Source organism: Anser brachyrhynchus (assembly GCF_964034855.1).
Source record: "Anser brachyrhynchus genome assembly, chromosome: 4".
NCBI classification, from domain to species: Eukaryota; Metazoa; Chordata; class Aves; order Anseriformes; family Anatidae; genus Anser; species Anser brachyrhynchus.
In genome coordinates this window covers 36,606,639-36,633,506 of record NC_137698.1, presented here as the reverse complement: position 1 = coordinate 36,633,506, position 26,868 = coordinate 36,606,639, and the positions used below count along the sequence as shown (strand labels likewise).

At 36.7% G+C, this 26,868-nt stretch overlaps 1 protein-coding gene across 2 annotated transcripts in view; it reads right to left on the bottom strand.

Annotated features, from left to right (window-relative positions):
- The window catches only part of LOC308193719 (uncharacterized protein), a 170,825-nt gene that overhangs the window by 83,415 nt on the left and 60,542 nt on the right, over positions 1-26,868 (bottom strand). For both annotated transcript variants that reach the window (XM_080588709.1, XM_080588710.1), the window contains exon 3: positions 7,250-7,322. In XM_080588709.1, coding sequence (XP_080444835.1) covers positions 7,250-7,279 — 30 coding nt within the window. In that variant the 5' untranslated portion in view covers positions 7,280-7,322. The remainder of the gene's footprint in view (positions 1-7,249; positions 7,323-26,868) is intronic.

Below are 26,868 nucleotides of genomic sequence, written 5' to 3'. Positions count from 1 at the left end.
TTCAAGAGTAAAAGGTGTTTACACAAATATTCCTACTTTTTGAGAATTCTGATATACGAACTCATTGAAGGAACAGCAGATTATCCTTTTTAAATCCTAATATTAAAATACTGAACCAGTTGGTCAAATATTTTGCTGGGGAAAAAATACATGAGATAAGCCATCTCTCTGAATTTATCATGAGAAATCCTACTGGCATAAAACATACTTACGTAACTCTTTATTTATCAATAGGTGTATTGCCACAAACCAAAGAGACAGTTTCTGCTGCGTCTTATTATGAATTGTTGCTGCTGAATCCTGTCTCCCATTTAAAATCACTTTACTTCAAATGATATACATTTTGAGCATTGGAGTATATTTGTAAAACTAGTAGTTGTGGTAACAAGACGAAGTTTACATGTCTGTCCACATCAGCACCATGTACTCAAGATGGATTTCAGCTGCCAAAAAGGTCAATCCAAACTGCTTGCACAAACCTGTCTTTATGCTCCTGTTTATTATGCTCCCATGTAGTAGATGTCTCGTGCACTAAAACAGTGCAGCCATATGTCAACATCTCTCTGGTGGTTCCGAATGTTCTAAACAAGAGCGAGGGTGCACTGAACCTCCCATGTAAACTTTATACAACAGATTCAGCAGAACTGTAATTATTTACAAAATGATGGCATGAGAAATCTCTGGATTTATATCTCACTTTAAAGTAACAGGGATTGTGTCCACATAATTCTTGAGTTCATGGTAGGTTTTTAATTTACTTTCTTATTTTTGGTATGATACAATACAACATAGCACCCTTTAAAAATCAATGTCATTATTTAAAGATACTGATTTCTTTCTAAAAAGAAATCTTTTCTCTTTCTCTCTCTCTTTTAAAAAATAAAGGTATAGTAATTATAGACGAACCTGTATGTTAGATTGTTGGCACTGCATGACACTTGTGCCTTGGATTCCAGTTATTTCCTGGTCAGAAAGGAGCAACTAAACAAGGAGAGCACAGAATTCACTCATCTGCACAGTAAGTACAAAGCACAATTGGTAGGTAAATTCCACTGAATTCAGTTCTTAAGTTTCTCTCAGAGCCTGACACATTTGTCAGTATGACAAGTCCTCAAATGAAAAACAAACAAACAAACAAACAAACAAACAAAAAAAACGATTATGCCTTTTCCATGACTGTTTACAGACAAATGGAACAGAACAGCATGTAGCCGGGCCTACCTGAAACAAACTGTACTCAGGGATTCTGACCCCAACAGATATCACTTTTATGGGATTACACCTCATCAGTACTTCCATGCTCTGAACTTAAAATTGGCTTTCCCTCAGTCCTCTTGACTCTTACTTTTGTCTTTTAAAAAATATTTTTTCTCTCTCCCCAAAGAGTATGCATACAACAAATCAAGCTGTTTCTGTACCATAAGACTACATAAATACGACTCCTTAGTTTCTAACTTAATTATACCTCTTCCATAGATAGCCACAACGTTTAATAACGTTTGCATCAACCACTTTTCAGTTACTTTAACGTTCTCATATGCATTTAATACATATTTTGAATCATTCCTATGTAATGTATATTAAATTCTCTTTACCCCACGTACAAAAGTCTTCAGTTGTTTTTGCTGCAAAGCTAATATATAACATAATAATAATGATTATTTGTAATACAGTGCTTCTTATCTTAGGATCTCCAATAATTGAGTATAATGAAGTATTTATTATTTCTAGTTCAGGACAAGCAAACAGTGTTAAATGGCTTCTCCAGAATCCAGGGCTTATGGCCCTCTGCTCCAGCCACTCTCCTGCTACAGTTTGTTATTTCTCCATGCTGGTGGGCCTCTTGCCTGACTTTACGACAGTTAAATAATGTAATTAAACAATTAAGATGATTGTCCTTAAATGATCAATTAAGACAGAATTCTAAACACGCTTCCTCATTTGGAGTTTAGCCTACTTTCTATCCCCTTCTATGTATCAAAGACAAGGCAGCTAGGCTAAATCCTGAAATCACTGTACTTCATATATTTTATGCTTTATCCTAAGCTTCTATGAGTGCTGTGTGATAAGTGCAATTTTCTTAGGGCTTGGGAAAACTTACATCTACACAGTCAATCAATGCACCCACCAGATGCATCAATTTTACCTGAAGAAAAGATAATATTTTTCTCACTATACTATATGTTCCTTTCCTCAGTAGCTGGTAAATCTAATAAATATGTTCTAGAGTTGTGATGAATGGCCAAGCATCTGAACTCTTCTGAAATAACCTTTGTAGGCTTACTTAGAACACTTTGTTAATTAGATTTAGATGGGGAAAATAAAAACCAAAGCCAGCAAAACCACAGTTGCCATACCTGTATTTAAATAACTATCAGACAAGATTGAGCTGATAGACATAGGGAGGCTACAGGGATTTTGTGATATGTAAATAAAATTAGCATGCCTAAAATCTGTTTCTTTTCTAATTGCAGATATTGTAATTTAATTAAAAAGGAGTAATATTTAAATAAAAGATTACCCACTTAAACAAGTTTTCTCTATGAGCTTTTTCTCTCTTAGCTACGCTGTTTAGATCCTTTGCAGAACTGGTGTCTTTCTTTACTACTTTCATTCTGTATCATAAACATTCAGTGTTATTACAGACATCATGGTATCAAACTCCAGATAGGCTGAGGTTTTAAGGGGAAAAATTAGACTATTTAAAGCAATTATAACTTTCCACTTGATAGTTTAACATTCTACAATCATTACTGAGTCTGCAGGCACTGTTAACCTGTTCTGGTGAGACAAACATGTCTTTTCTAATGTTTACTGAGATATTGTAAATTACTTAACGTACAGCAGAGTACGTTTTTCTCAGTTAATCTAGATCTGATCCCTGAGGGGCTATTTATTACATATGTATACAACCTGTCTGTAGAAGTGAAGTTAATGTAATATGACACAAGTAGCACACATTGTTTAAATGTGTTCCAGAAAGTTAGCAAATTTACTTAAAAGAATACTTACATGCTCTTCTGCCTGGAAAACAATGAGGAAAAGGGTTCTAAATATTAAACACTGCTGTTCACTGTAGGTGGCCAATTAATACACTGTATCCAAGCTGGAACAAATCCTTCAAATATATACATAAAGTATATAATCTCTTATCTGCTTAGGCATTATCAAATTTTTAACAAATCCTGGTAACTTCAAACACAGCTTTAATGGGATGTGGTACTAAAACATGCAAAGTAAAGAACAGAGTTTTTAAGAACATAATCTGTTTTAGAATGTTTCAAGAGAACTGCTTTGAAATGCAATTATAATCTTAACCCATGAGTAAATGCGTGCCATCTAACAGAATTACTTTACATGAATTTATATAGAAAGAGATAGCCTTGTGTTTCCTAACACCCATCACAATTTGAAAATTGGGGTTTAGACAGAAGTATCTTGAGTTGGTTGTAAAGGGTAGCTGTGTTTGAACACAGGAGCACGCCTATGGCTATAAGTTCGGTCCCTGTAAATGTTTTATATGATGAGGACAGAAAGTTTATTTGAGAGAAAAATGCAACAGGATTTTAACACTACTCTAGCCCTGCTAAATAGTTGGAGCATATTTAAATACATCTTTTGGGTCTTTATTGCAGTGACCTAAAGTTAATATAACACATCTTTGTCTCAAGGTACAAGAAGGTGTGAGCTGATGCTTCCTAAGACTGTCTCAACTTTCCCTTACACACATAGTGAAATGTCTTTTTTCAAAGATGACACTTCCAGTTTCCCTTGTGCATGCATAATACATGCTTTTCACACTGGTCTGGTCTCTTTTTATTCTGGTTTATAGTTGCCTTGTCTTCATGACTGACATAAATAAGCCCTATTTGGAAAACAGCAACATGGGTTAAAAATCTCTTTAATCATGGTGAAGACAAAGCGACGAACTGTTCCAGGTCAGTGTGTTCCATACAGACAGGTACGGCTCATATTTGCTGCTTTTCATTTTGAGATGAAAATCTTTACCTCATAGATTAAAATTCCCATCTTTCCCCAGAATATGTTGCAATTCTCAATTATGAGAAGAAATAGACTGTATGTAAGTGAGGCAAGTCTTGTATTTTGATATAGTAAGCAAAGCTTTATAAAATTTACAGACCACCCTGTTAAAGAACATTAGTGAACTCAGTGAAGATGCTCTTTCTAGTGCTTTGATGTTAAAAGGAAAATCAAAAGCAGTGGGTTTTGACCATATATGGTGACTGCGCAAGGTGTGCTTTTGATCTTTATTCAGTGAACAGCCACGGTCAGACGCAAAAAAAGAATGCAGGAATCTAACTGAAATTTAGGTAGAATTTAGGCAATCTTGAAAAGACTATTTAGCTACCATCAAATATAATCAAACCCTAAAACACCTTAGCTTTCATTTTTAAGATCGCTGAGTGCCTTCATTGCTGCTTCTATGCCTGCCTTTAAACGTGCCAGTTACCACAGAGCACAGCAGCTCAGACTTTAGTTCCTGACGACCTTAGTTCCTTAGCATCCTGAGAATCTCTGACAATGCAGTTTGTAGACCTTCTAGATCAGGTTCCAAAACCAATGCAACAGTAACTACAGCTTCTTGTTGTTTTTTTGTTTGTTTTGTTTTGTTTGTTTTTTGTTTTTAAAGACATGAAGACATGGCAAGAGGTTAGGCTACCAATTCCTTTTATTAATAGTTCAGAGCTTACATAATCTTCCATATATGAAGGTGGTAGAGGTTCAGCTCCTTCCTCTGCCTAAAAGGAATCATGCTATGATTGCTCACCTGCAAGGGAAGTTAACCACTGCAGGGTGCAAAAGAAAAGCACGTGTATGTGTAGAAAGCAACAAGAAACATTATGCTCAAGCTGTTTCTGTTTCAAGACTAGAACACAACAGGAAAAGGTGAGAAACTGCAGTTTTGACTCATGTTTCAAAAACAGTGCATATACTTTATATGAAAAAAATTGCATAAGTGCATAATGAACAAGATGATCCTACCACTGGTAGGGTCCTACAGTCTCCCCCTTTCCAGGTGAAGGCTTAATCACCAAGTCTGACAATTTTGCTTGTATTTGCTTCAGGTTGTTTACCTACACTAGTTCAGATTCAAAAGAGAAGTTATAGACTGCCCTTTTATCCCTCCAAGTCAGGTATGGTCAATACTCACTCACAGTAGAGGACAGATCTGAGTCCTCTATAGTGGAGGTTGGACTCCACATTTCCCATGTGGAATAAGCATTAATATGTGTATAAGCACTAATAATAAGCACTTAATTGTCTGGGAGGTGTTCATGACCACTGGAAATATCGAAAAAAAAACTACTACTGAACTTTACTCTGTAAAGATTTAGAAGTTATATCAGGAGAGGGACCTCCTCTGCAAAGCACTAACAGAAGAAAGTGGTTCTGTCTCAAACATCTTAAGGCAGGATTCAATATTCACCTCTGCCTTCGTTGTTGTCTACTGAATTGTGGATAGACAGATGTGCAGTGGCTCTGGTACTTCCCAGGGCCTTCCACTCCCTATATGTAACATTACTGTTTTAAGTCTACTGTGCTAGCCAGATATATAAAAGAACACATTGCAGAACACCAGAATGACAGGATGGAATGACAGTTCTGGCCACTTTTTAGATCTGGCCCTTAGTGTGGAATGACATTGCTTGTACCTTAGTATCTCTGTGTTGTTTTTTTTAACATTGCACATAACGTTTAGATTTGCAAGTGCCAAGCGATGATTCCCTATGTACTTCCTGTTTTTAGCACTAGTTTTTTCCTAATAAATAGTACCCAGAATAGGAGTGGAAGAAGAGCTTAAAATGAAACCAGTTGTCTCCTCTTCAAATAAGTAAGTAGGCTGTTTTTTTGTTTATTTTTATTTTTGCTAGAATGATTATACTATGTGTTCCACATTGCACTACACAACATGATGATTTATACTGTATTTATTACAATCCTGATTTATGTAGTTTCCTATATCTACAATAGCTCTTGTTCTAAAGGGAGTAATGGGGATGTCAAGTATCCAAACAGAAATAATTCCTTTTGTAGTCAGTAGAAAGCAGGCGCCACAAAGAATTCTGCAGTAATCTGCAGTAGTTTGAGACTTCCTTTAAGACTAGACTACATATTTCAAAATAGGATCTTGATCCAAATCCCAGTGAGTATAGCTGAAAGACAACCCCCATCGACAAACAGGGCAAATTCAGTGGGTTTTGAATCACCTGCTACCTAACACCTTTCCAATGATTTGGATGTTCTCTTCCATGTAAATGGAAGATGACAAGTATATTCAGGTACAGCATTGTAAACCCCGTTCTCAATAAAGTCACTCTGAGTTTTGCTAACCTGAAAAATATGTTTACATGAAAACCATTTTCCTTAATTTCAGCTCTATAATCACTTAAGTTTATGAGTCAACATTTTCTTAGCACAGTTTGACAGTTAAATCCTTGCATCAATGACATCTACTGCAAGGGTTTCTACTATGTTTTCTGCCTGCTTTCCTTTGAGGAAATCAAAATAAAATATAAGTACTTACAAGATATATATATATATACATATATTTATTTTTTTAAGAAATGAAGGTACTACAGAATAAAGACAAAGCAACAAAGAAATTTTCTTAGTATCACACAACAAGTTAGGAACAGGTTATTGGGCCACAATATCATCCTGTTTGACCTCATGAATAACACTGGCCAAGGACTCTCTAGAGTTTTATCTTGTTTGAAATAATGGATATCTTCTAGAAAGAATTGGATATGAGTAAGTATTAAAAATATAACTTAAAAATGTCCAGTGACAATCTATCACAACTGTTCTGTCTGTGCACTATTCCAAAGGTTAATTACCTTCTCTACTCAACATAACACCTTGATTGAGGTCAAGATTTTTCTAGCTAAGCTATCAGTTGTACTGACTTCTAAGTTCTGCTAGAATGAAGAGCTCTTTATTAGAAGTTTTCTGTTCCACATATAGATACTTATATGGATGAAAAGGCAAGAATAGAATTTCAGTTTTCCCCCTGATTGGCAGTAAGCCACTGTCACTGTAGTCCCTCGGGACGCCCTCCCACAGCTACAGCTAAGTATAGTTTTACAATCACTTTTGAAAATAATACATTATACTTATTACTTTGGTGTAAAACGAATGACACATGGAAAGCACAACATATCTTAGCAACAAATTCCTTTGGATTATATTGAATGTACAAAGAAAAAAAAATTAAAAGGCATCTTACCTCAACTTCTTTGTGAACCTTTATCTTCATCAGTTTCTTTTCCTTGAATTGTTGCCATACTCTTGAAGTTCACCTAAGCAGATATTTAGTTGCAAATTAACTTTTTGCTATTAACTATATAGACTACATAAATCTACACTTAAATAAAGCAAGAAGAAGAACAGTCTTCCTTATTCATTTGTGCTGTAGCATCTCTCCACAAAAAAATGAAAAACCATATCGCAAATCTCCAGCCTGTATAGATTAATATATGACATGAAACTAAGCTGCCTCATCACAGCTTTTATCCCAGCTTCTCTTCTTTTAGAGGTGGCTAGAGACAGATCATTAACTCTCATCAGTTACAACTGATCTAAGTTGCCTAGTTCTATCAATGCTACATCCATAAAGAATAAGGTGAATAAATGAATCTTATTGATAGCATAGTCTAGAAAGCAAAATTTCTATCTCTAAATTAATAATGTAAATTCACAGTTTATGTTAACATTGAATCAACTTATGTAATGAATGCATATCACTATCACCTTATTGCAAATGGATATTCACATGGAAATGGCTTGCAACTTTTTTGAAAACAAAAGTTTCACAGATTTCCTGAACGCTGTAATGCTGATTCACAGTAGAGATGACAATAAATATATATTTGAACAGTCATCTTTTTAAAATTTTCTGAAGTGCTCTTCAGCTTCAGAAAGCACAGAGGAAACAATGAACATCCAAGAACTACAATTTACCTCAAGAAATCCAATCCATACACTTGCTACATTACAGTTTACCGTGTTCTTTTAACATTTATAACTATTTTTGCTTATAAACGCATAGATTGTCCATTGATTCCAGAATTAGGAAAAGAAGGGTTTAAACATAACAAGAACAGTATCTACATCTGTTTGCTGTTCTGCCAGCGCTTACTCTAAATACTTTACATGATACAGACTACTTAAAGATACTTATTTGAAGTACACATTCACCTTGCTTAAATCACATTAGAATTAAATATAAGTTGCATTCCGTACTGAGAAACAGATTAATAAAGGTGAAAAGAAGATCATGTTTCTCCTGTTAGCCTCTTGGCAACTCTGTAGGTCTAGATGATATCAAGATGCTTTAGACAGAACCGAGCACTCCAGCTAAATAACTGGTAAAGTATTTGTTTTATCAAAATCTGCACACACAAAATGATTTGAAACTTCACCACACAGAACAAATACCTAGGTCCTTACGGGTTTGTTTTTCTTCGTTTTCATTTTCTAGGAGTAATAACGACCTTGGGGCAGGGCATTTCCTTTGGATTAATGACTGGCTGGGGTTAATGGCCAGGAGCTGTTCTTTGGGCCATCAGTTCCTCTCAGGCGGTCATTAATCCCCAGGAAATGCTCTGTGCCTCAATCATTATTGCTTAATTTCAGTGCAAACAAACTACCGTGGCAGACAGCATGCTGTATGCTATCCCTTAAGCACATGGAACACAGATTCAGTTAATTTAATCAGTTGTTTACACTATGGTCTATTTTCTGTAGCAAGAGGAAATTACAGATCTTTTGATTGTTATATGAAATCTGTTGGCTGGTCTCATCATCATTTGATAGACTGGACCATTTCTGCATGAGTTATTCAGTTTGTCACTTACGTTGTCAGTTATTAATTATAAACTGGATGGCTATTGCTCACTTAATTTCTTGGCAAAATTCAGATGATTGCCTTAAACACTATTACAAAATGCATTTTCCAATGACAGTGTTGCTTACCCATGCACGCACCTCATCTTACATATGAGCTTATTAAATTTTACAAGATACCACATTTGACACATCCTGACATTTACTGTACAGTTTCAGGCATGCCATAGAGTTATTAAATTATCAACAGTAAAATATAACATGGACTTTCTCCAGGCTTGTGCTACACAAATATTTACTAGAGCACAGAACTTTGTTATATTTCTCTAGTCTACTTGATAATCCCCTGATTAGACGTCCACATGCTTGGTGGAGCCAAAGAAAAACTGTAAATGGTCAAAGGCAATGCAGCATATTTGTTTTTAAAGGCTAACTTTACAATAGTTTGACTTAAGAAAACTATTTAATCAAACTGGCCAACCTCATTGATTTCTCAGCTTTGGGATTGTAACAAAAGGATTCAAAGAAGCTGTTAGCAGTAACTGAAAGCCACTTTCACTACAGTTTTAAAAGCTAGAAACTTTTAGGAATGTAGGTACTGCTAACTAATTGGGGTGCTTATCCTCTGTCTTTCATGTGAAAAACTGAGTTAAAACTTCAAATACAGGCAATAGGTTGGTGCTTATGGTCAAATGCATTTATTCTTTTCTAAACCGTTACTCTTAATTCAAATACTAGTTCAAGGACAACCCTATGCTGAAATATATACACCGGAACTTAATTACCATTTTCAAGCACCTGGTGTATTCTTTACAGCTAGATGGATTCATCATGCATGTAACTCCACTGTGGTACGGAAAATGCACACAACATCTTTCCTGTGATTATTCAGAGCCTTACGTTGTGCTAGGCACCCTGGCAACTGCTTCTTCGAATCTAAGAGAGACAATTAGGGTGCAAAGAAAAAGAGGTCGGGTAATAAAAATGCACCACCATCATCTTGACTGGGAGGACCTCAAAGTATAAAACCTAAACAGCTATCTAGACTGCACTTCAGAACAAGTTTATGCACCTCGCATAAGAAATGCGAGTTCCTAGAAAAGATCAGGAAGCTTTATTAGCTTAGCCTAACTACTGCTACTCTGCTGGAAGATGCCCCAGTGGTGTGCAGGTTCCCTGTGAAGGGCATGGCTGAAATGCCAATAAACTTGAGTTGAAGGTAGTAGGACAGGGTGGCCTATTGTGCAATTTGTTTTGACAATGTCCTCGCTTTTTTTGCTGAAATACCGGGTATGTCTGAAAGTGGTTTTTACATGGTTCTGCAGTTTATGAGGGTATTTCAGGTTATTCTTTTCTTTCAGATGTTAAAGCATATGGCAGAAAACTATCTCCAGAAAGGATCCCCCAATTTGCCCAGACTACTCTATAGTGATTGGAACACACACACATCTAATATAAAAAGTAGATTGATATAGACTACATGCAAGAAGCTGGCCAGGTTGAAAAGGTATGACAGCACTCAAAGCAAATGCTTTGTTAAGACTGCAGGAGTGTAAAGAAGTACACAACAAGCTAAAAAAAAAAAGTACCAAATATATTTCAGATTCAAATATGACATTTTAATCTAAAAAATATGAACAACTGGCTGAGTGAAGTCACCCAGGTCATTCTAAGCATACAGATGTCAGGTATTGGAAAACACTATTGCACTTTGATTCTCTGAACAAGAATTTCCAGTCTTTTCCTGCATGGTTTTGCTTTCAAGTATAAGCAGACCACATTCATTAAAACCAGATGCTACTGTCTCTTTGGTCCATTTCAGTTATCAATATCATGTTTGAAAGATTGAAAACATTTTAATAAAAATTTGACTGTGTTTGTGATCAGATCAGGCAAGGCTGGGTTAAGATGCCAAATTCTGTAAGTTTTCTTGCAAAGAGAAAAGAGAAATCCAAATAATTCAAACTGTACTCTCCCCTTTTCTTTAAAACAGTTTTTAAATTACTTGTGCATTCCAGAGCGAAAAGCAAACAAATAAAAAAATCATCAAACCCAAACAAAAGCTAAAACCCTAGGTAATAAGAAAACATATGTCATCTGACAACACACCCTGGGGACTTTTTGTCAGCTGGATGGAGCACCAGCCATGATTTTTCCCTGCTTTCTTCTACTGTGGGAGGCCTCAGAGGAGAAAACTACAAAATACATCTACTTTGACTTTGCTTCTGCTTCACTAGTGAATACTATTCTAAGGGGGTCTATTCTCTGCTTCCTGCATGTTATTCCAATAGCTGAAACGGAGGTGGTCCAGAAAATCTTGTGTTAAACGTCTGGATGCTCAGTTTGCAGCTCAAGCCCATTCTCATGTTCTGAGATCTACTAGGCTCCAGGGTTTATGCCAAAGTTCAGAAATCATTGCCCTAATTTAGGTTATTATCACTACAGGAGCTTTTAATGGATTAGTGTTCTACATTTTTGTTGTTTAGGCAGATACACACAGTATGGCACTTGGCTTTACTCCGAGCTGTTGCATTTTGATCTTTTCATTTCTCAGATTTCTTACGATTTACCAGGTAACAGCTACGATATTATTCTCAAACATTCCACTGCTGGCAGCTGTTAGATACAACTCTGTAGACTGTTCAGATCCCATTACCTTTTGATTTATTGATTTTTCCTCTTTTTGTTGCTGGTTCTCTTCAGAGCAGATTTTCTCCCTTCTAATTACAGATGCTTATAATGAGAATGGCTCCTTCATTTCTTTTTCATATATAGTGTTTCTTTTATTATTAAAAAGTTTGTCTGTATTTTCAAGAAGCTACTATCCTCCACCAGAACCTTCTAATAAATCACTGGATTTTTCCTGCTTCATGGTGAACACTTGCTTCCATCACAGAACAACTCTACAAAAAGCCAGTCTTGGTGAAAGTGACAACAGCTGAGTCCTGACACCAGTGAATTACACAGTAAAATACTTGTTTTACCAAGCCAGAATTTCATTTCAAAACTGGAATAAAACAAGGGCAAGGATGGGGTTGAAGGCATATTTGTGCAAGGAAACATGGAACAATGTCCTAGAAGTTCTCATTCTTCAAATGGTATGTCTATTTCAACTCCCCCAAACACACACCCCAAGATCTCTTTCACTCAGATTATGAGTAGCTGGATGTTTTAATAACAGGGCATTACCTGGCATTCTTTTGATTTATTTTTGTCTATTTTTAAAGCAAAGCCACTTGATTGAGACGGGCAGTGGCAAGAGTAATTTTATTGATCCTGTCTATGACAAAGATAAACTTTCCTAAAAATTTCACAAGGGTACAATACTTCAAGAATGTATGTTTGGAGACCTCCCTTAGATTCATCCATAGATATTCTATATATTCATATGCACTAGATTTCAATATACTTAGATAAACATATATCAAAATTAATGGGAATACAATGCTTTTAAATAAGTAATACACTGTTAAAGGAAACATTCTGTTTCAGTCTTCTTTGGGTCTCATTTTTGACAATTGCTTCAAAATCATTAACTGACCCCATGTCCTCAAAAAAAAAGACTACAAAAATATTGCACTGATAGAACTACACTGACAGGTTCCAAAATGGGGCTCATCAACACAGCTGATTCACAGATCTTGGTCTCATGGGGCACAAAAATTCTGGTCAGTAACACAGTCCCAATCCCTCATCATTCCTATCTACCAAACCACAGTTAAATACTGTTAAAACAGAAGATCCTGTCTTTGCACAGCTGCAAATTTGAGAGCCCCACTGTGACCAAGAATTGGAAGAAACATAGCTAGTGTGGCTGCAAACATGCAAAGAAGTATTCTATACAATCACCTCTGTATTTAGATGTGATCCACACTAAAATGGTTGGGAGCCTTGAGAAACGTGAATGTACCATGAATTGTAAGCACTTTCATAGATCGAATTATATTTTGTAAATAAATATACTTTGAAAGAAAACATTTTTTTTTAAAGAAAAGCTGAATGACTTTCCATAATTTCACTGTTCTGTGGTACAATGGCCACTCTGGTGTCCATAAGAAATGCTGCTGATTTCTGTGTTATTTTCCTATAGTTCTTCCAGCCATGACATCCTTTTTCCAGCTGTAAATTTTGACTCTGATGATTCGTTCAGGGATTTACAGACAGCCAGAAGAAAAAGGAAGCCTTAGCTGTAGACCTGGGCTGCACCTACGCAAACTATCTGGGCAGTACTCATGCAGTCGATCCAATACCAGCTGGCCTTCTTGAACTCTCCACACATGTACTACTTTATCGCTATGCAAAGACTTCTGTTCAGAGAGTCAGACAGAGGTATCAGTAATTTTGAAAACCTTGCTTAACAAAATTTCAGTGATCCTCATGAAAGTGTTCCCTGAGAGGGAATTTGAATCTTATTTATTTTGTTACTCCTTTTTTTCCTCTGAGCAATTTCAGAGGTTTCCGTTCTCTCACAGTGTAAATACTAATAAAATTACCTCATTCCAACAGAGTAAAGAAGAAATAGGCATAGATGTTCTCCATGGGACAAAGGGCTTCTCCTTGGCTATTGCATGGTAGTGAAATCCGTTTGTCCACCCTGGACACGAAGTTCCACCAGCCACTTTGTAAACTCATTTAGATGGAATGAAGATTAGTATTTTTTAGTGACAAGATGACACAGTAAGTTCCCATTTATTCAGGGGGGCCTTATTGCTTAGGTACAACTTCTTGAGAGATTTTCTTTGGATGAAAGGAAGAATTCCTAAAATAGAAGGCATAGCGTCTCACATGCCATGCTTTCAGGGTGTGGCTACTCTTACTTGGAAACCTTCACTTCTCAGATTAACTCAGATGATTTATGTAGTGCTGAAGACATGGTTGTCTAAACAAAAGAGAGGAAGGAAAATCACATTGTAAGGCCACCATCATGGTTAAAAGAGTGGCCAAATTCAAACTCTCTTAGAAAATTGCCCTGTTTACCACGTAAAACCTGACATACTCACATACTGTTTAACCAGCCAATCTCCTTCTAAGGGCTTCTGCTCTGCTGGGGTTTTTGCTGTTTTTAAAACTTTGCCTACAATCTCTTAAGGCAAGCTGTGCTGTAGTTTGTGTTTCCTCATGCTTTGTGTATTTGAAAAATGCATACACAAACAAAGATTAAAGCAACTGCAAGAACACATTCTCTGTTGCAAGTTCCCCAGATTCCACTCTCTGTGTTCTACTACAGAGGAGGAGTCCTAGAACTGTATGTAGGTCACATCGGAAACCTGTGGATCACAACACTGCTGTAACTGTAGTGCACATAGGAAGTTGACAGTTGGGGTACTCCTGGTAATTCTAGGTGATTTTCTAAAATAAATGGGTGGCTTGTCTGCATTCACAATTTTCAAGTAGAATTTTAAAACCTCACTGCATTTACATTTCTAGGTTTAATTCTTGTCTAAGGACCAAATCACTCTACATAGAAGGATGAGTTACTAAAAGCAGGAGTAAAATATGCAATATCACTGGCAATGTCATCATTGATTCATATAAGTAAATGCCCACCTACCAATACAATGGCAACTCAGTGATAGATAGCATCAGATAAATAAAAGAATAAAGCTGATGAGGCTGGGATTTCTTGACACTCAGTTAAAGCCTTTCCTTGTGACATGTCATGAAGCATCTGCTGCACTGTATGGTGCTAAGTGGAGGCTAATGACCCTTTAGGTCCCCTGGCAAGTTCTCCTTGACAACAAGGCGTAAATGGCTCTTTAATACAGCCAACCCCTATTGAAATCAGCCTTCTAAAGCCAACAAGTAGTACTGGGGCCTCCTTTAGCACAGCATCTTATCACTTTGGGACTGCAGTGAAGTTGGGATCTCAGTTAGTGGAAAAATGATTTATGTAAGCTTTGCATATTAGGAGTAACTCATAATTCCCCCAGTTCTGTGATTACGTTTAAGAATGCTTGTGGGTGCAGCCCATTTCGGATGATGTAAGAGGTAAGTGAATCAGAATGAGGAAAGGTTTGCAATTAAGAGGCAAAGAAAGGTGTAGAGAAAGAAGAATAAGCTGAATGTTCTGAAAGAAGTTAGCTTCTTTTTAGTTGCACTAAGAGAAAAAAAGTCAAGTGCCAAAGGAGACTTAGACAATGACAAAAGTACAAAAAAATAGGAATTATGTAGGTGCCTTTGAATTTCTTTAAACATAAACACAAGGGCACTGAGAAAGTTTTTCAGGAACCAAAAAAGAAATAATTTTTCTCAGCAGGTTATTATTTACTATAATTTACTATTATTATTTACTAATAAATAATTTTACTCCTGCTGCTTAAGCAGCAGGACTGCTACCTTAATGTCAGATCTGCCATCATCCTGATTAGTAACCTTCATATAGTGATTTACTTTGGTTTAGTTATTTCTTAAATGGGAATTAAAAATCTTCTTGTAGAGGAAATTTTACAAAATCTCTTCTGTATGATTTAAAGATGAGAAATCCAGTTTCAAAGGCTATTAATGCAGAAAGTACGTTCTATTTAGAACAGTTTATAGAGGCAAAAAATATACTCCCCACACAGTCCTGGGCCCCAACAAAAGACAGACTGACAAACTCATGCAAAAGCTGGATCAAGAGCCAAACTTTTCTGAGCAGGTGTATCACAAGAAACCCTAAGCTTTTAATAAGCTTTTAAGAGGAGCTTATTCTGTCAATGTTCTAAAACAAATGGGTTGCCCAGCTCCTCTAGTATGCAAAGTACAATGAAATCTCAGCACCACTAAACTAGATAGGAATTTTGTCATTTACTTGGCAATGAAATTAAAATTCTCTAGGTTTGTTCATGTTCATTGTTTTCAGTCATCCTTTTCATACCAATGTCACCTCTACAAGCAAGGTACACAGAAGTTGGAGCTATCTGGAAAATGTCCCATGGGCTCTTTAAGAAGCTTCAGAATGATCCTACTTTAAATCTCTGGGTACATTTATAAAATAGGTTTGTAAAAATATGCATATGATCACAAATTATTTCAGTCTTACAACACCAAATGAATTTACAGAACATGAGCCATAAAAGCACAACTTTGTTTAGACAGAAAAATCCAATTTGAGGATTCCATTAGCTTGTATGTTACAGTACTGTGTGAACTTCACTTTCTTGTGCTGCATATTCAAAAGCAGTATTTCAGAACAATAGATTAACATTCAGAGAAAGTGTGAGTGCAACAACTGAAAAACCTAAAAATGCATACGTTTGGGTATGAATTTCACCATACACATCTATATTTGCAGAAGTTTGGCTCAAACTTAATGAAGAGATCTTAATGAAGAGATCTTAATGAAGAGTATTCCAGAAAGTGTCATACCTGGTACAGGAGCTTAGCATTCTCGGGGGGGCAGGCTCTAAACAAAAGGCCGTGATGGTGATCCTGTACCTCACTACCTACAGGAGTTAGAACGGTCCTGCAGATATATGCAGCCATGCAACATCACTACTGAAAACCTAACTAAAACCTTCCAAAGCTGTGAAAGTCACTTCTGGATGTAACTATGCAGTAAAGGCAGTGTGGGAAACTGTTCTTACTGCTAAACTTTTTTGATTAACCCAGAAAGACTCACAGCTTTGTTACATCAGAACAGGAAGATACTCAGACATTATAAAGGCATATACCACAGCCGTAAAATTTGTTTCGTTCAAGGAAAAGCAGACTGAGACTGCCAAAATAGCTATATGCAAAGGAACACATCTTTGTAGCGTAAGATCTGTTTGGTATGAATGACAGGCAAACTGTCAGCTCTAAGAAGCTTTACATTCCAGTGAAATCAGTTTGAACTACAGAAACTCAGATTTTGCCAAACTACACTCATCCAAAGACCTATGTAGAGCTTCTTCAAATGCTGCACCACATTTTTTTCACTATCATATTCAGTATTTTTTTTTAATACAAATATCTGAAAGAGACCTCTTTACATAGTTTAATTGATTTTAGCATTACTTGTTGGTTTTTTTTTTTTTTCTGGATAAGATGGCAAGGTAGATGGCACTTACTAAAAAAAATTATTTTAAAAAGTTCTATACATGTTTTGGATTTATTGCCCTTATTATAGCTTGCCTTGCTGAAGAACATGTCTTAAATATTGTAAAACTATTCTTACCCGATCTAATATTTAGTATTCTCAGCTATTGTTTTTCTTTCTGGTGAGAAAGCACTGGAAATGTATAAGGTATATACCTAATTATTAACAGGTTTAAAATATTTGTACATTAAAGCCTGGTTTTGTGGCACTTGAATAATTCTTTAGAATATACAGAATCCAGTAAAACCAGATGGGAGTTAACAGAGATTTGGAGAAGATGATATTCATCACTGAGTATCATTTTAGGATGAAGAAACAGACAGCAACTCCTTGTTTATGAGAACATTCTTCTAGTCACCTATGTCTGAGAAAGAGCAGAGTTCTTACTAAATGATTTTCAAATATTTTGGTTATCCCTTAGGAAGCCATTAAATGGTAAATTACTGTATCATCATGCTCCACTGGTCTTTCACTGACTTTCAATTGAGACAGACTTAATGTTTCCTTCTAGCATAACTGAGAAGAGAATCTCTTGGTTCACCCAGGAGACTCAAGCACCTGATACACAACTTAAAGATAATAATATGAAAGACACACAGCTTGCCCTCACGGTATCACTCGCTCTCAATCTAAGCATTCTCTCAAGTGAGTTGATTCCTGACATAAAAAATACCTGCTACATGAGCTTCAGAAAAATAGATGTATTTGGATATACAATGAACTGCAAAAATCAGGACTGCTGTTTTCAACACCAACCTGAGTTCCTCAGTTTCTACATCCGTTTAGAAGATGAATTAAAGAACCTTGATTTTCACAGGTTACTGCACTTGTTCCTAAAGTTGGTCTCAATGTGTTCATACCTTTGTTACTGCCAACAACAGCCAGAAATAGAAAAGATGCAATGGCAAATAGTATGTTCCTTGAAGTGGAATGTAGACAGCCTAAGATTTGTTACTCTACCACTATACATTACTGTATAATTTATCATAATTTATATGGAAAACATTTTCTCCAAAATTATTGACTATGGAAAATCCCAGAAAAATAACCATGACAAGGTCATTAACATTCTTTCAAAAACAAAAAACATACTGAATGTTGTTGTTTCAATAGTTTGAAACAAGTAATGATCCACCAGCATTCCCTTCAGTTCACACATGATACACAGAAAACAACTAGTCTTGCTCAAAATGGCAGAGCTAACTGATGAACTCAGCAAACGAAATGACAAACCTATATGAATTAGAATCAGCAGTCAGCTTCCTAAACAACTGCAGATGACTCTGGTGTATTATGATACCTTTCTCCAAATGACAGTCATGTGCAGTGTCTTGCCATTATTCCTGAAGCCAGACTCTTACTGCCGCTTTGCACAGCAATACCTGAATGGGATCCCGAAGTTAAGTCTAAACAGATGCACTCTTTGTGCTGCCGATAAGTCCCACTGACTTCAGCATTACTTGAGCTAGCCAGGATAACAAACAAAACACAGAAATAAATACAAATACGAACAACAGCTATGACTGTGATGCATGGCATTGCAATGGTGACTTAGAATCATAGAATCATAGAATATCCCGAGTTGGAAGGGACCCATAAGGAACATCAAGTCCAACTCCTGGCACCGCACAGGTCTACCCAAAATTTTAGACCATGTGACTATGTGCACTTCTGTTGGTGTGAATCCTTTTTTTTTTCTCTCCTGTTAAACTTGTTGAATGAATGTTAGCTTATTTATTAAAAAAAAAAAAAGACAACAAAAAAAAATCAACACAACCCTGCATTAATTGGGAGGTAGGCGGTAGAGTTGGGGAAGAGGTTGTACTTACTTCTTAATTCTAGAGATTATCAGTATACTCCCTTTTAACTAAACAACTCCATACCCACACTGGAACCTGCAATCTGGCATTACAGAATCTTTTAGCAACAATGGGCAAAAGATAATTAAAACAGCCTATTTCTTTAAATAAGTAGGATTGGTCATACTTTATCTGCAATTTCCCAATAGAAACAGGATAGAGAAATACAGACATAAAGGTAAGTCAAGCCTGCAGATAGTGGAGCAATGATGCTGAAAATCATGGTATAATCACCATGTTCTGGTTTGGCAAAAAAAAAAAAAAAAAAAAAAATGCAGAAGATATCTCAGGCCCTGAACAGAATTTCTGACCTAAAGCGGTGAGAAAGAAATATGTATCTTCATGAACATATACAATACCCTAGTGGCTAAGGCTTTTGCCTAGCACATAAAACATCAAAGTTCTCACAAGCATTTGAAGCAGAGTGACTCAGGCTGCAGACAAGTTTCCCAGCAGCCTGGCAGTCTGAGGGCATCTGTCTTATGCCCCACTATTTATTGCTACCATATTGATAACTTGCTTACTGCCTCTTGATTCAGCGACTTACAGACAGCAGAGATTCTTACAGCACCAGGCAGGACAGTGAAATTGTTGAACATAGATTTTCTTCATTAGAATCTGGTGTAGATTTATTCTGTGGCAGGGCCCTTTAATTTCTTTATTCACAACCAACCAACTCTAAGTGGACTACAATATAAGAATACTGAGGCTAAAAGAAGCTAGTTCAGGTAACAGCAACAAGCTAGCCTTGGAAGCACAGACCTCAGCTGTTTTACCCTGCCACGATACAGACCAGGAAAAAAATTCTCTCCAGTAATCCCAGCATTTCATAGGACAGGAAGCCATTTCCCATCAAGTCCTAGTTTACTTAGATAAGAGTGCTGAAAGTTCCCCTCACTTATGGTTAATTACAAATATCTACATCCTTTTACCTTGAAGTGATACTTTCATAGTGTCTTTGAAGAGACAGTCATTCACTCAGAGATCTTGCGTGACTCAATCGCTTGCTACTATCTGTAACAATCCCCTTTTTTAGAAAGCAAACGACCCAGCAACATTAATTCTCCATCCCTGACAGCTGTCTTTTTTTAGCCTGGTGCTCTGCAATGCAAGCTTATAGTGGCCACCTGGACAAACCTATTCCTTCGCCTGAAGCCAGACTTCATCTGTCCGGTCTCCAAAGCAATATACTTTAGCATTATCAACTTCCAGTGGGTGGAGAGCCGGCAGAAAGAATAAAAACAAATTTCCTTGTAGCTTTGCACAGAGAGGTCATACTCTTTCATGTGGCATTGAACACTGGAAGAGGGGAATAACGTTAATAACCTGTTTGTCAGGGTCAGACAAGGGATACACAGGTCCTGATCACAATTGTATTAAACAAAAGTACACTTACAGTTACCCTTTGGAGGTGAGAGGAACTAAGGTGCTTGCATCAAAAAGAATTCAGCACTACCACGGCCTTTTCACAGTTTTTGTCTGTAGCATTTAGTAAAAGCTCAAATACCTTTTACAACTGGTTAATGTACTCAGGAAGAGTTAAAAGAAGCTGGACTGCATTCCAAAAGGTACAGTACAAATATTTAGTGGTGAGGCAAATACGACAGCTATCCATGTAATGTTTTCTAAGGAAGTAGATGCCTTTGCTTTCTAAAGTTTATTTAAAAATCCTTTAATTGAGTTACCTTCTTGAGGTCTTTGATATCTCAAATTGAGTCATTCCATTAGGTGGAGGAAAAGCAGAGAAAATACGCTCAATTAAGTTAAGCTACGCTAACTGACAGTAGCAGAAAGTATGTAGACGCGTATGTACCTCTGCCTTGCACGAACCAAGTTATGACCTGGCTTCAACACGGCAAAAGACTAAGGACAAGTTAGCCAAGTTTTCAGCTGCTGATTCTTTGTGATGTCTCCTGGAATACTCCATGAAAAACACCTACAACATTTCTAACTTGTCAAAGCATTGACAATTTTCATAGGCTTTAAGAGTAAAGAGTTAAGTGGAAACCACTATGGTGGCTTTGAACAGTAATAAGTGCTGATGAAATCTCTCTCACCTCTGCAGACTACCTTAATCTTTTTCAGGCTTGTACTGGATAACCTCCAGGAAGATCAGCACTCTGCTGGCGTAGTAGAAGGAGGGAGAAAAACCTTTGGATGATAGTCTAGCTGAGAGACAAAACTCACCAACCTTCTTTGAAAAAGATCTTTGTATACAAACCAAATAAAAATATTTAAATCACTGGCTTGTCACAGTACCACGTAAAAGAAATTTCCACTTTCTGTGCCAATGCATGAGAAGGTTGTGATCAAGAATCACCCCACATTTGAATGGGCAATTTAATGCCATGCTCCATCAAGAGACGGAAATCACAGATTCTTGTAATAAGGGGAAAAAGGGAAGCAGCTTCTTTTAGCAGAAAATAGAAAAATGAAAAGGCTTTTCCTTATTTTAATGCTTCTAAATAACTACTCTTATTTTAATGCTTTCAAATTATTTCTTCCCACAAAAGCCCCAACTATCTTTTTTGAAATTAACACAGTAGCAAAGCTAACTCACTTCTTGTTGGGAACTACTTCTCCAGCAAAAACCTCAAACTGACAGTTTAGATACAGAAGCGCTTTAAATTAGAAACTCACTTCTTGCATGTGGTGGAGAGATCATGTAGTAAGTTAAAAAATCTGCAGAGCCAGCAACTAGACTGACAGAAATGGCTCTTGCACTTCCTACTGTTTATCTTGTTCCTTTTACTTCTCACGAATAAACACCTGCATAAATTAGAAGATAGGAAGATGAAGCTTTGTATTAAAAATACTTGCATTCCAGTAAAAAAGTCAAGCCAGGCTTTTGCACACCATAATATGAGAATACCAGCAGTACTATAAGGCAAGCAGTTCTGTAAGACAACATGTAAGTAATTACCAATGGCAGTATTCAATTTCATTACTTCCACAGTACATACTTTTTGGAAAGATTCACACCGTTGGGCACTAAGGATTGACTAACATTATAATGTCCACATTCTACCATCCCAAACTCTGTGATATTTAGCTCGTAAGCTTTCTATGGAATACTTGCGGGTGAAGTACGCTAATCTTTATCAATCCAAATTTAGTTAGCTTTTTCTCTCTAAGTCTACTATGAAACCCACAAAGTTGATGAAGTTCTTCCAACAGACAAAAATGTCACACTGGCAATTACTGTCTACAATGTAAAAACATCTTTCAAATGACTATTACAGAAATTTCACAACCCATTTATAAATATAAAAGTCAACAGATTTGTTTTTCTGTTACTTTGTACATCCCACAGTGCTACTATTGGTCTCTGTTACTAAAGTACAACAAATTAGTTTGGACAAAAGAAAAATGCTAATACCCTAGTATTACCTGGACTGGCACTTTAAAGGTCATGTAATACCAACTATTCTAATGCCACAAAGCTGAGTGAAAAACAGGCTTTGTTTCCAAGCTTTCAGAGACTTCGGTTAACTGAAACAAACAAGCAAAAAAGCACACTTCTCCACACTTTCTGATCTCAGCTGGAAGTGGAAGTATCAAATATCTGCAAGAGAGACTATCTCAGTGATATTTCTGACGTGTCTGAAGGCAGTATTCTCATGAAACACCCTGATGCAAGAATTCAAGAGCAGAAGGTTAGGAGTTCAAATGAGCAACCATTTTTTCCCCTCCAACTCTGGAATTAAAAGAACAACCAAAACTATTCTGTTATTCTGTGAGCATTTTTCTCCTCTCTACTCAAGAGTAATGTAATCAGAATAATAATTAAAAAGCAGATACAGTTGGTAACTGGATATAATGGGAGTGACATTTGTTGCAAATTGCTAACATTGTATAGTAAATAAATGTATACTATCAATAATTACCATATAATGTCTTCAATTCTTCTGAAAACCCTTTTTGACTTCAGTTAATTGACACAAAGAGCATTCTGGTTAGCAATCTAACTTATTAAATTAATTTTGGAAAAAACGTAATGTAATCATAGACAGTGCCTGAAATTTGTAATGCCTTATTGCAAGTTTTCCATTATTCATTACTAACATTTACATTTAAAAACATAGGAACCCAGGAAAATGTCATATTGATTAAGACCCATGGTCCTTCTTTCCCTGGTATCCTGAACAGTGACAACGGGAGAGGCTAACTAGGAATACACAAGCCTGGTCTCCGTCTGGGGTCATTCCCCTCATACTCTAACAAACAAATCTCTTATTTTGTTTACTGTCTGTTTACAGACCAGACACCCGTGGATTTGTTTAAACCCTTCTGAACTCACTGACCATCTCCATAACCTTTTGTGGCAACACGTACCAAAATTAGCTGTCTGCCACGTACATACTATGTTTTAAATGGATGTCCTATTAGTTTCTACAAGTGCCTTCTAACACTGCCATGTTAGCAGCTAATGAATATTTTTATTCACCTTAATTTACCACCTCCATGTGTTTGTAAACCTTGACTGTAATACAGTGCTAGGTGTTTCAGTTGCTCCTTGTTCCATCCCCTTTATCATTTAGTTGCCCTCTTATAGACCTTCTTTAACCCCACTACACGCTCTTGAGATGCATAGATCAGAAGTACACACAGTACACACAGTACACACAGTACCCAGCACATCAGGGTTTTACATAATTCGGCTCTCTGTACCCTTCCAGATAACGGCAGCAATTTATTGGCTTTTTTGGCCGCTACTGCGTTCTGAGATGATGATTTCAGAGAACTTCCAGCTATGAGTCTTTCTTCAGATGTAACTGCAAGTTGTGAGTGCCCACCAAGTAAGCAGTGCTGGAAAACGTTTAACTTACAATATTGCATTTTAAATGACACAGCTACTTAGGACTTAGAATTCTCTGACTAGTATCCATGAGCACACACTTGTATAAAAAGTCTATACTGACTTCTGCTCTGCTTTGTATGTTTCAAGAACTACCTGTGTAGAAACCTACAAACCATACTGCTGCAAAGCACACAGTTTTCTAACGATCTGTTAGCTCATTGCAATTACTTCTGATGTCAAACAATAGTGCCAGTGAAACACTAATCGCAGACGAACAACTGGAACCATAAACCACTGTTTTGTTTTCCTCCTATCAAAACAGTAGCAGCCTCCATTAAGATGGCTGCTCTAGATACCTCAGCTCATCAAAAGCAGACTAAGCAATGTGTCAGTGGCCATCATTTTTTGTTGCACTCAAGGAAACTTCCTACAAATCACGTTAGAGTATTACACTTAAGCCCAACAAATCAGGTCAAGAACATAATTTCATGCTATGTGTATTGACATTCATGGGCTAATTGAGACTCTTAATGTTATTTGACTAGTTTTTCTGTGGTTGAGTCTTTCCGTGGTTGACTTTTATGGATAGCACATTTCCCGTTCAGTTTTGGCCCTGGAAGAAACTGGGTTGGCTAAAACCACACAGAATTCCAAAATCGGTAGCACAGGTACCCACATCAAAGTGGCAGGAATTATCATACCCGTGGTTCTGGCCATACATCAAAGCCAGACCTTCTACACTTTATCATTCCTAACAGTAAATTTAAACCTATTATATTTTCAGTAGCTTTAAGTCAGCACTTGCTAATCACTTTAGGTAACAGTCCTTCTGGTATTTCAGGACCTCCTGGAGTCTTTATTAGCTTTCCAGATACTTGATTCACTCTTGTTTTCTCCTGGATGAATTTCAGAAACTGCACATTATGTACAGATGATACAACTTTGTATTATTCTACTGAAAACCAATTCCTTTGTTACCATTCATGAAACAGAGTTTCCAAATAAATACAACTACATCACAGACACTTTTAAGATGAGGACATCCCTTTCTAATGTGCTCAGAAGTTACCACTTATCCACTGATTCTCTGTGGCTTTGGCCACATAGTGAGCTAAAGCCAGGGACCATTTTTTAATGGGGATAGTCAGAATATTGAGCAAATTTTGCACTACAATATGGTTTAAGTGTTTATTTGAAGTCTCTAACTTTGTCATGCCCTAAAAGGCCCAATGCAGAACTCTGGTGCAATCGTCATAGGACTTAATGCGACCAGATGGATACACAAGAGAAAATTCAAAAATATAAACAGTTCTTTACCTTCAATACATAATGATAAGCTCAACCATTTGTAGGTGACACCTTCAGTTTTCTACCTGCTGCCACTATCTTCTACGAGCTCTTAATAATATTTTGAAGGGATTGCTTGCTGGAGAAGGAGACATTCCTATTCTTGGTTGTAACCAGTCACACTTCAAGCTCGTAGAAACTTTAAATTAAATTTGAATATGCATTTGGGTGGAAGATGCTTCCCAACCCCTACACATCCTGCTGATAAAGTTTCAATGGTTTTACTTACTTTACTGCAGTTCCTGCAGTAACATTAAAAAAAAAAAACAGGAGCTCAGCAGGAACACTGAAGAGGCAGAGGTAGGCTGACAGACACGGTGGTGAATATTATACTGTTTCTTGCCACCAACATAAGACCACCAGAGCAGTACAAGAGACCCAAACAGAAGGGATAGGGCAAAATAAAATAAAGAAACAATTCTGAATCAATGCAAACATTTGAAAAAGGCTTGGAATCAGTCTGTAAACATTTTAAAACAACAGACTGGGTTTGTTTGTTTTTCTAAATCAGTTCTCCCTTTCCTAATTCACTTAAGACAAAAAAGTCTTTGGAGAGTTACCTCTGCAATAGTGTTTCATACATCAGCCATACTGTGCGTGTGATACAGCAGGGCTCCGAGTGCACTAATAGGCTCTAATGGCCCTGATCAGTCTCACGCAGGACCATACCCACACACCCTGCCTATTTTTCATTCAGAAAACAGAAGGAGTTATCTGGAGCTTATAAAAAAAAATTATTCTTTCTATTTGCCTTCAGCAAGAGAGGGATGAATTAAATAATATATTATTCCCCATGTGTATCCTCAATACATTAATTAGTTCTTATGAAGCCCTGTGAACTCTGCCTTCATTACATGGATACCTGAATTTAGATTCATCCTAAAAGGTTAAGAATAACTGAAGTGTGACTACTGAGAGAAATGATGGCAATAACGAGCATAGTCCACAGTCCTCCTCAGCCTGTAAGATAATGAAAATAAACTAAAAGCCAGTTTATGTTTAATCCCAAATGTCAGATACATAAATTGTTAGGGGAAAAAAAAAATAAGTTAGTAGGAGCCAGGTTCAAAAAAGCAAAAAAAAAAAAACCACAAAAACAAGTCATTTTTTATGCTAAGCAGTAATTCAATACAACTCCTTGCCAAAGGATGTGAATGCAAAATGTTTACATGGACTCAAGGAAGACTGGGTAAGTACTTGAAAGAAATATCTGTTGCAGGTAACCAAACAGATGATTCACATCAGGCTCACAATAATCCTCTGACCTAAAAGCTACTAGTGGCTGAAGAAGTATTAAAGGGAAAGAATCACATATGTTTCTACTGTTCCTGTTGCTACTCTTCCCTAGGCACTATCTTACAACTGACAAAAACAAAATACTGCTGAAATAATTGCTTCTGTTGAAAGAAAAATACTAGACCAGATGGATCCTTTGCTCTGAACTGGTTCAACTGTTCTTAGTACTTACAGAGTAAAACTAGAAAAAAAAAAAAGAAAAAAAGAAGTGGCAAGACACTTCCCTCTCCTTTCAGGTTTTCTTAAGAGCATCAGGTATTCCTTCAAGAAACTCAAAGTTACTACACCCCCAGAAATGCTGCATGCTTTCACGTGACTTTTAAATTATTATTTTTTATTTGGAAACTAAACATAAGCCAGTATACACATGCAGTCTTTGAGAGAAAAGCACTGATGTATTCCTTTAAGAACACCTGTTTTAAACACAAGTCTTCACTGAGTGTTCACTGAGGACAACACCTGGCCCTGTTTTGTGCTCCATGCTGCAGCAGAAATAGTCCCAGCCATGGCCCCCTTATAAGACAGGTAAGCTACAGTCAGCTGCTTCTGTTTGTTGTGTCATTTTCATAAGTTACTTGAGCCAGAGATAGGAGTGGAGCCTTGCACAAAGCAGAAATAAAGGAGTGTTTTGTGCCAAA